Raw genomic sequence first — 11,234 nt, 5'->3', positions numbered from 1 at the left:
CTGCCTCCGCCTCCTCGGCGCTCCCTCCTTCCCTCCCCTCCCCTGCTGCATCCCCGGCAGCGACTTCCCTGCGCTGCTCTCCTCCCCCCCCTCCACGCGCCGCCGAGCCCCCGGCTGCCTGCCTGCCTCTCGCGCGCTCGCTCGCTCGCCATCCCACCGCCGCCGCCCGCGCCAGCCTCCCGGCCGAGCGTCTCCAGGGTGGACGATGCTCTGGCTCTCCCGCGGCTTCCGAGCGGTGGCTCAGCTGCTCCGCTCCCCCGGGCTCGGCTTCGCCGCCTGGCTCCTGCTCCACCACCTGAGGCCTCCCATGGCTCGCGCTTCCTCCCTCTTGACAGGTAAGGGATGCGGCGGGGCGGGGGGGCCGCGAGGCGAGGAGGGCGCGCGGAGGAGCGCTGCCTTTCCCAACGGCGGCGGAGGGCTTGGGCTCTTCCCGGGCCGGCACAGGAGCGGAGGGAAGGGAGCGAGCGCGAGACCTTCAGACCACCGAGCCGGCACAGTCCCTCGGCAGCATCCCTGGCCTGCCCTACAGGTGTGCCCGTCGGGGAGCCAGGTGGGCTCCCCGCCCGCCCCTGTTGAGGTAGCAGCCCCCGTGCGACCTGCCGCCTGGATTGGACCCGCGACGGATGGCAGACCCCATGTGGAGCCTAACCTGTAGATTCCTCCCCCACCGGGTTCCCCGCCCGGTGATCCAGGCAGCAGCTGTTTATAATATGCAGTGGTTTTGTGCTCCTAAAAGAGTTTGAAAGGAGTTTCACGCTGTCCCTCTGACCGGATTTGCAGAGCTGGGATGGTTCTAAGTATCACTGTTGTCTCTCAAAAAGGAGAAAACTTTTTAAAAGATGTGGTGCGCAACTGGCATGTTTTTTCCCAAACAGGTGAAAAACATGACCGCCCCCCCCCCACTAGCTCTTCTTGGAGGACATACTTTACTGACACCTGGTGCATAAAGAAAAGGGGAAAAGGGGCTGAGTCCGTTTCTGACTCCTTGTGAGGAGTGTTAGGTTTCCCAAAGTGGTGCCCCATCATACAATAATGTTCAGGCATGGAGTTGGGGGAGGGGAATGGAAGGTCACCGGGGACTTTTTGCTAACGGGACTCATTTTGCAAATTGATGCTGATGACAGTCTTGGTCTTTATGGATCAAGTACGCTGATGGGTTGAAAGACTGGTATTTCGTTCAGTTGATCTGACCCACCTTAAGTTCACAATAGAAACACCCCCATTCATTTCCACAGAGAGATTAGGTCCTTATCAAAGGTGCCTAAATCCACAGGTAACCAATGTTTTTTAAAAAACCAACAGCCTGTATGTTCCCAAGGTATTTGAGAAGATCAAAAACATCCCAGAGGTACAAAGATAACATGAATATGGATTAATTAATTTTAAAGATGGATTGCCCAGCTAACAAAAACAGTTGTTTCTCCTGCTTTGGCTACTTAGCATGAGGTGACAAATAATACTGTAAAACACCCCCCAACACATAAAAACTCCCCAGTTTCCAGTCTAGACCTAGCCAGGTTTGCCTAGAAGTAGATCCTCTCCATGTCAAAGGGACTTTCTCCCGTATGTGGGCTTTAAGCTTTAGCAGTTTTTGGTTCCAATGATGTACATAAAAAGGCTGTTTAAACCCCATGTGTATACAGGACTACAGCCTTCAGCTGCAAGAGAAAGGGATCTGGTATGGTTTAACTGAGAGACTGGGAACTCCAGCTCCGAAGATAGTTTTTGAGTTCTGAACCAAATGCCTGATGTGTTGAGGAAAGGTATTAACTTTTTAAAAAATGTCTATCATAGGTTCCGTTGCCAAATGTGAAAATGAAGGAGAAGTTCTGCAGATCCCCTTTATCACCGACAATCCTTGCATAATGTGCATTTGCCTGGTAAGTGTGAATTGGCCTGATAAGATCAAACAAGAATGTCTCTTGTAATCAAATATTGCTTATCTTTTTTACTTTTGTGACGCCAGAGGTTATCTCGCTTCTGTACTGGTTACAAAAATTTCCAGTCCCTAATCTTGGGAATTGTATCCCTGACTTTAAACTCGTAGACACAAGTCTTTGAGCTGACTTTGCCAGCAACTTTGCAAGGCTATCTGAAACGCTTTTATTCACAGGATGTGTGTTGGTGACTGAAGCTGTTGTGAGGCACTGAGAAAGGTGTTTGTGTGTCTACATAATGTGCAAGGCTTGTGGCTGTGGAGACAGCGGGGATGGCTTAGTCTGAATATACGTTTGTTTCAGTGTCAGCTGGGGGGAAAATGCCTTCGGGGATACAATGAGAGATACATCAGGTCAGTGCGGCCAGAGTATCCAGGTGGTTTGGACATCCAAGAGTCTGCTTTCCAAATGCAGTATGGTATATGTTCAGGCATTGCATTCTTGGCGAGACATATTGTAATAAAAAGACAATGCCAGCACATATGATACTTCTCTATAAACCGCCCACCCCCCACCCCCGACCCTGCGCTCTGAGGATGACACTGGCTGCTATTTGTTCAGGGAATTCAGATTCCCTGGTAGTTAACAATGACCCTGGTTTGTATTCCAAAGCGGACGGAATCCCCTCCCCGCTCTATTTTTTGCAGTGATTCTCAGTTTCACAGTAGAAGCACTTTGCAAGTCAGACAGTGAGAGCCACAGAAAAATAATCACTGATGATTAGAAAACAATTCTAAAGGGGCTTTTTTTTAACTTAGAAAAAGTTGTGTGGGAACCAGAATAGGAATAGCTCTGTTTATAGACTTTGGAAAGAGAAGCAGGGCCTGGATCTCACGGAATGCTTTTTTGGCCATAAAAGGATGGATTTCCATCTCTCAGGTCCGAAATGGAGACAGGTGTTCTAGGGTCATTATGGCTTCTCCAAAAATGCAACTCAGAGTTTTGTTATTTAGGTGCCCAGATCTGCAGTGGATCTTTCAATCAGCATCGAGCAGTTTTTGGCCGGGAAGCCATCAAACTCTTTGCATCATTGTTGCTGACAGTAATTTTAGAAGGGGGACTGGAGGAGAAAAATGGGAAGGGGGAAAAAGGAGGAAAGCAAAAAGTACTTACTAAATTATCTGTGTTTTATCCTAAAGCTATGTCTGCAGACTGCTTTGGGTGGGTGGGGGCACGATCTGCAACTGAATGTAACTCAAAGAGCTAGTTTAGTTCATATGTGATCTAGTTAGTCTCAGTTAATACTTCACTTTTGATTTTTTTTTTAAATGAAGCTAACTGTGATGTTAAACAGGTGTTAACCCTTGGAGCTCGGGTGGCTCAAGTGGTTAAGACGCTGAACTGCAGGCTGTGGAAGGTCAGTAGTTCAGCAGTTCGAGACCCGGGTGCCGCATGATGGAGTGAGCTCCCATCTCTAGTTCCAGCTCCTGCCAACCTAGCAGTTCGAAAGCAAGAAATTGCAAGTAGATAAATAGGTACCACTTCGGTGGGAAGGTAACAGCGTTCTGTGCACCTTGGTGTTTAGTCATGCCGGCCACATGACCACGGAAACATCTTCGGACAGCGCTGGCTCTTTGGCTTTGAAACGGAGATGAGCACTGCAACCCTAGAGTCGGATTCGACTGGCTTTCGAGCAAGGGAACCTTTACCTTTACCTTTAACCCTTGAGAGTTGCTCATGATTTTTAAAGTTCTTAAAACAGCTTCCTTGTGGCCTCCATTGCCAACAGGTTTTAATTTTTTTGTTGTTGTAAATATGCACCTCTGCCTTTGGGGTCAGTCTAGCAGTCTGACACAGCCCAAGTTAAGATGATTCTACACTGGGCAGAGCCCAGTCATCTTAACTCTATAGGAGCGGGAGCCTCCATGCCTCACAGCAAAGAGTGACTTTCCCAAGACTCTTGAGCATGTACCACAGGCTTCCCAATGCCCATCTTCTCCGGCTTGTCTCCGTCTTCCAGAAGAACATCTCTACATTCAGTTTGGGAGCATTAATTTAAGACTGGAAATGGCAGGGTCTGCCTATCACTGATTTTTGCATATCAACTGTTGTTTACAGCTGTTTCTGTGCATATTAAATATTGTTTACAAATTTTAAAAAAAAACCACAGAGGAGAAAAGGATGTGTTTAAACGAAATGCACAAACAGTAAGTCTGGGGCCTCTGAAAAAGAATAATGGAACCATAGAGTTGGAAGGGACCTTTAGGGTCATTTAGTCAACCCCCATGCACAATGCAGGAAATTCACAAATACCTCCCCCTCCACACCCCTAGTGACCCCTGTTCCATGCCCAGAAGATGACAAAAAAACCTCCAGGATCCCCAGCCAAACTGGCCTGGAGAAAAATTACGTCCTGACCTAGGGTTGCCAGGTCGGGGTTGGAAAATACCTGGAGTCTTTGGGGGTGGAACCAGGAGAGGGCAGGGTTTGGGGAGGGGAGGGGCCTCAGCATGGTACAAAGCCATGGAGTCCACCTTGCAAAGCTGCCATTTTCTCCAGGGGGAGCTGATCTCTGTCAGCTGGAGATCAGTTGTAAAAGTGGGAGATTCTCAGGCCCCACCTGGAGGCTGGCAACCCTGTCCTACCCCCAAAGTGGCAATCAGTATTTCCCTGGGCATGTAAGAAAGGGCCGCAAGAACTAAGTCCTGATGCAGTCCTTCCTGCCCTCCCTCTCATGATCTGCCCAAGTTTACTGTAAACCTTCTTCAGAAATTACAGTCATGAGTACCAGGAGTATACTAAGCACATGGGTTGGGAACCTGTGTTAACAACAATCCTTTCAATATTCACAATCTCCATGTTGTATGAACAGGGACAACATTTACCATGCATTTACCAACATTTATCTTGCATGTGCAACTTTGACACACATGCTCCAGGTACATGTGACTCTAAAATCTGAAAAGGACTTTACTTCATAATGAATTGCAACCAAATCCACTTGGGCAGATATATACCTTTTACACAAGAAGTCTAAATAACTTTTAACCTCTGTTGCATTATTTCTGTTAACATCCAAATCTTATTATGTAAAATGTAAATGAATATTCCATGGTACATTTTACATTTGCATTACAAAGGGATTGAAGCAAGAGCAGCTTGGAAGCCTGGTGTGAAATTACTTTTATTTAATATCTACAGTTAATAAACTGGCCGCTTTGGGGGTTGGACTAGATGACCCAGGAGGTACCTTCCAACTCTATGATTTTATTATTCCATTGAAACAGAGCTGTTGACTGCATGCAGACGTAAAAAACCATGTATGTTTACTTGTTACTGGAATGAGCCTTGGAAATCCACTGCCTCATGCACTCTCACCTTTCTCTGTAGAATGTAATGTGTTGTTTGAATTGTCTGAGTTGCGTGCCGCTTGTTGAGTAGCAGAAAGTGCAATGTCCAGTTAGACAATAACTTCTATATGAGCTTTTTTGTACAAGTGGTACTTTAATAGTTTCTTCTATCCGAAGCACCTCAGACGCTTCTACAAACATTAATGAACGGAGGCTCGCACAAACTCTGAGTCAAACAAGAAGTCTAAGGTACAGAGAGGCATGATTTTGTCGAATGCTTGCTGTACAAGTAGGCAAAGGGCCTGTTACGCTCTTTCAAACAATTTATTCTGGCACAGACTGTTTAACCACAATAAGACTATTCAAAAGTAGCTGTTCCAGAGTATAAGATGCAAGTCTCTTAATTTGTGTTCCCCTTTCTTTAACCTCAGAATAGGCTTGTGCCTTCTGGGATAGTTTTTTCTATCAAATGCTTGTCAGGGAATCTTTAACCACCTTTGTTCTCTCCTCATAACAACAAAAGGAGGAAGGAGATTACATAGCTCAGTGCAGATGTTCATGGTCATTCTTCTGTGCAGGGGTCCATACACAAGTCATGTGAATCATGCCAACTTGCAGCCCCCTGTGCAAACATTCAGTTGTCTGTATTGAAGGATTTGGACCAGGTAACCATGACCATGACTCCTAGTCTCTCATGCTAACATATGATGTTGAATCTCAGCACAGGGATCACATGTCCATCCAGATAAAGCAGTTTTATCTAGGGATGTCAGAAAGGTGGTTTCCATATTTTCAGCATGGGACATCTGTGAACCGTAGTTTCTTCAAGAGATTCTAGGCTCAAAGAAGGCTTATTCCATGCCATTAAAATTAGGGGCGGTGACATCTGCAACCATCTACAGATAGAATCACAGAGTTGGAAAGGGCAGTACAGGTCATCTAGTCCAACCCCCTGCTCAATGCAGGATCAGCCTGAATTGTCCCTGACAAGTCACTGCTTGAAGACTACCAGTGAGGGGGCCCTCACCACCTCCCTAGGCAGCCGATTTCATTGCTGAACTGCTCTTACAGTAAATTTCCTATTCCCGATTCCACTGCTGAACTGCTCTTACAGTAAATTTCCTCCCCTAATTTCCAGCCAGTACCTTTCCACTGGTAATTTAAACCCATTACTGTGAGTCCTATTCTCTGCTGCCAACAGCTCCCAGCCCTCCTCTAAGTGACGCGATATGTGCCCCTTTTCTTTATTTCAGTGCATGATGGCCCGGCAATCATTTTTCCTGTGACCCTTGCCATGTCATTTGCAATTCTTTGCCCTGTGAAATAAGTTTTGCATGCACAGTGTCTAATACTGTTGCAGTATTACAACATGGGGAGCCTTTAGTGGCTTGCTGCCAGATGTTGGCAGAGTCATTCCATAGCTGTCAGATGCATGCAATCTGGCCCATTGTTCAGTTAAGATAATGCAACCCGGCTTGACTGTCAGGTTCTGTTGGGCAGCTCAGTCATCTTAAGGGTAAGGGAGAATACAAGCAGTACAGAAACTTTCCAGCTCATCAGCTATTATTTCTTAAGCCATGATTGGCCTTCTGCAAGATCTCTGCATTTTTTAGAGATGCCAGCCTCCAGGTGGGATCTGGGTAGCCCTGAGAATTACAGCTCATCTCCAGACTACAGAGATCAGTTCCCCTGGAGAAAATGAATGCTTTGGAAGGTGGATTCTATGGCATTGTACTCTGTTGAGGTCCCTGTCCTCCCCAGGCTCCACCCCCCAAATCTCCAGAAGTTTCCTAACCTGGAGCTGGCAACTTTACCCCCTCCCCCCCCACCAGTGGCCAGGGAGGACGTGGCATACCAAACTGGGATATAATCATCTACCCTCTTCTTGTGGTAACCCATTTTTCCCCATCTAACTCAGCCCAGTTTTGCTTGATTCCCCTCTCCCAACAGTTTAACTCCCAGCTCCCTCTCGTACTCTTTAGGTAGGGTTGCCAGCCTCCAGGTGGTGCCTGGGGATCTCCCGCTTTTACAACTGATCCCCAGCCGAAAGAGATTAGCTCCCCTGGAGAAAATTGATGCTTTGAAGGGTGGACTCTATGGCATTGTATTATGTTGAGGCCTCTCTCCTCCCCAAACCACGCCCTCTCCTGGCTCCACCCCCAAAGTCTCCAGGTATTTTCCAACCCAGACTTGGGAACCCTATCTGTAGGCTATAGGCGCAGAGGTCATTTCGGGGGGGATCGCGGGGATCGCAGTTCCCCTGGGTGAGGTACAGGGGGCGGGGCACATGACGAAGCCCCGCCCCCTGCTTCCGGCCGCCCCGCTTCCGGCCCTCATTCAGCCAGGAGGAGGCAGGAGAAGAGGGAGGGTAAGTTGCTTCCCCCCTGCCTCTCCCCACCCCTGCCTGCCTGGGGCCAGGGAGGGCCTTCGCGGGGCTTCCTTGCACTCCCGCCGGCCTTGCAAGTCCACAGCCCGGCTCCTCATGGGGCTCGGCAGTGGAGCTGCAAGGCCGGCGCCGGCGGCCGGGACCGTTGGGGGCGGGGTGTGTGGCCTTATGACACACTTCTGGTGATGTCAGGGGGTGTGGTTTTATGACACACTTCCGGTGATGTCAGGGTGTGTTGCTCCCTCTTGTACGCGTTAGACTGTAGGTGTATCTACGGACCGCCTCTCCTGGTAAAACCCCCCCCCCCAGAAGAGCATTATGCTCTGGCGAGAAAAACCTCCTGGTGATCCCTGGCCCAAAGGATATCCGGCTGTCCTCGACCAGAGCCAGAGCCTTTTCAGCCCTAGTGGAACTCTCTGCCAGATGACATCTCTGCCCTGCGGGACCTAATGCCGTTCCGCAGGGCCTGTAAGTCAGAGATGTTCCGCCAGGCCTATGGTTGAGGACAGGCATGGTTGGTCATCCAGCGTGGCCTCCTCTGCCTCTCCGGACTTCCCACCCCAAGGAGCAAGGATATATATTATCCAAACACCATCTGAATAGTTAATTATTACTGTTTCATCATTTTTATATTTGGAACGTGTTTATTAAAAGGTTGTTAACTGCCCTGAGCCCCATGTGAGGGAAGGCAGTCTACAAATCAAATAAATACCGTAAATAAAATATATGCTTTCCCTTTATACTAACCACAGCTGAAAGCCCTACATGATTGCCATAACTGCCTTAGCTTTCCAACTGTTGTCAAGGTTGGGTCACACAAGACTGTCATCCAGATGGCCATATTTCTTAGCTACCATTCGTATAGTAGTAGAGAACTAGGAGTTACTCCTCTGTGGTGCAATCCCATGCACTATGGGATGTATATAAAGGATCTGTTCTATTTCTGGAATCATGTGGGTAGCACCAATTACATGGGCCTTTCCCAAATATCATTGTTGTCATGCCGGCTGGGTTGTGATTGGTTGGGCAGGGCCCACGTTCCTGACTCTGCTCACATACTGCCGCCACATGGGATTATTATACGATGGCGAAACAGCTCCCATGCCACTGTGGGTGGGTGTGAAGGGGAACTGACAGTGCCTCTCCAGGAAATAGCCTTTCCTACTGCAGATTCCACTGCACTGAAAACTCAGATACAAACGCAATACAAAGTAATTTACAAATAATTGCTCTGACCTACAATTTGTTCTGGCTAAAAGTACCCTCAGAGAATGAAGATCTGAAGAAGTCAGGTTCCTAGGGTTGTGTCTCATATCCTGCACTTTCTAATTTGGCTTACAGAGGATTGATGTTCTTGAGGCTGTGCTATGTGTGGGATTTAATGAGAAACTATATAAATATGGGCACTTATTTGTATTGTGATATGAAAAGAGGATGGGATGGGAATGGACAATACCTCTGCATACTGTTGAATTTCTGCTCTGTGGCCAGTCTACGTCACTTTGTCCCTCCCTTCAAGGGTCTTCTTCCGTCCTGTCCTGGCTCTCCCTCCCCACCCAGCCTATTCTCCTTTTCTATCCCTGACGTTCCTCTTCCTCACAGATCTTGTTGGTAGCCAGGCAGTGTCTGATGCCATTTTTATATAATGTTGTCGTTGTGATGTCTGCGCATGCCCGGAGATTGGTCTTACTTTTTTGTGTGTGGGGGAATTACCTCCATTAAAATCATTTCTGATTTTTCTGCAAACATTGGGATTCCTTAGCCTTGCATGGCTCTATTTTGAAGGCTTATGGGCTAGTTCATATGTACATGTTTAGCAGTTGCTGAGTCTAGCTACTTGTTTAGGTTAACGGATGTGACTCACAGACATAACAAAGTAGAGTTACATCTGTGATTCACACACTCATTCGAATGAGTGACTAGGTGTAGTCAGGCGTGTGTGATATTAATAATGTAAAATACAGTGATGGCCAAAGGAAGTCAGTTCACATGTTTATCTACCAGTCATCATTCAGGACGTAAAATATTAAATGTTTGAACGATAAAGGTTTAAACATTTTTCAAGGCTTGGAAAACTGGCAAAGGGTTACCTGTGAGCTAGAGAGCCAGTTTGGTGTAGTGGTTAAGTGCGTGGACTCTAATCTGGGAGGACCGGGTTTGATTCCCCACTCCTCCACTTGCACCTGGATGGATGACCTTGGGCAAGCCGTAGTTCTGGTCAGAGCTGTTCTTGAAAAAGAGCAGTTTCTGTCAAGAGTTCTCTCAGCCCCACCTACTTCACAGGGTGTCTGTTGTGGGGAGGGGAAGGGAAAAGAGTTGTAAGCCGCTCTGAGACACCTTTGGGTAGTGAAGGGCGGGGTATAAATCCAATCTCCTCCTCCTCCTCTTCCTCCTCTTCTTCGCATTCCAGGTTCATCTGCGACTGCGGAATGTGCCTTTCTGGTGTCATTCTTACTAATTGTCTGTACACAAGGCTGATATGCCACATTTTGACACGTTAATTTTTCTTAATGAAAATCAGTAGCAGAGTTGATATTATGTAAGAATACATAGGTGGGCTAGATAGCATGTGAGCTTGTTAATGTTTATACATTTTTTTCATAGTTTAAGCAGTTGCTTAATTAAATGAAATTTACATCCCCAATAGTCATGCATGTGAATTAGCCCTCCAGATTTGGGATTTTGGGGGTCATATTAAAAAAAAAAGATGTTGCATGGTATTGCTAAGTATGAGGAGAAATTTAGATTAAGACATGTTTTCTGTGAAAGTTCTATGACAACGGAGGGAAAGATGTGCAGGAAGGTAGTGGTTTCATATAAATTATTGTATAATAATCATATTTAGCACGGTTTACCTGACAATAATTGGCTATTGTAGCATTTTATGTAACGTATACCGTGTTTCAGTGTTATCTTAGAAAAGGCATAAAATTACCTTAGCCCAGCAGAAGGAGGTGAAACGAGATCCAGTGCATAATTATAGGATTAGAAACCCTTGAGGAACTCTCCACACAATCAACCTAGCCTGAATTAATTTTTTTTAAAGTTTTTAAATGTTGGGATGCGATTATGGCCGTGAGGGCTACAGCTTGGGTGGTGGTGGTGGCGGCGGCAGCAGGAAGAACTATATAATTTCACCCCATGTGTCATTGTCGGCATAAAACTGGAGCATCTTACCAGATGGCAGCTGAGATCCAAGAATAACCTTTCCATAAGCTGTTTTTGGATTTTTTTCCTTTTAAAAACAAAATCAGAGGAGAAAAGAAAGGACCAAGCTATGCTACTTCAATAGGAAGGCTGATGGGGAACCTTTGGGTTAATCGTACACAGGCTCGCAGCTTACATGGGGCCCATGGGGCCCGCCCCCTCTGTTTTTGTGGGCCCCTCCCGTGATCCTCAGCTCCCCTTCCCTCCCTCCAGCCCCTTCACCCCCTGATCGATCGCTTCACAAATATGAGCCGGCATCTCCCTGTTTGAACTCATCTGCGATGAGTTGAGTCTCTTTAGGACCCAGCAGCAACCGGTGGTAGACCGAGTCACACACACATTGGTTGGATTGCAGCAGTTCGCTCCTCCTGTTGGATTTTCTGCCAGGCTTCAAATCATCGGCTCAGGGAAAGA

At 47.1% G+C, this 11,234-nt stretch overlaps 1 protein-coding gene across 1 annotated transcript in view; it reads left to right on the top strand.

Moving 5' to 3' along the window:
• Nucleotides 1-176: 176 nt before the first annotated feature.
• BMPER (BMP binding endothelial regulator) overlaps nt 177-11,234 on the top strand; it is a 272,459-nt gene continuing 261,401 nt past the window's right edge. The window contains exons 1-2 of the mRNA XM_015405739.1: nt 177-335; nt 1,795-1,880. Of these exons, the coding sequence (XP_015261225.1) occupies nt 206-335; nt 1,795-1,880 (216 nt within the window). The 5' untranslated portion in view covers nt 177-205. The remainder of the gene's footprint in view (nt 336-1,794; nt 1,881-11,234) is intronic.

Source organism: Gekko japonicus, unplaced genomic scaffold, assembly GCF_001447785.1.
Source record: "Gekko japonicus isolate JY-2015 unplaced genomic scaffold, Gekko_japonicus_V1.1 scaffold58, whole genome shotgun sequence".
Classification (NCBI taxonomy): Eukaryota; Metazoa; Chordata; class Lepidosauria; order Squamata; family Gekkonidae; genus Gekko; species Gekko japonicus.
This window is presented reverse-complemented; position numbering and strand designations above follow the sequence as displayed.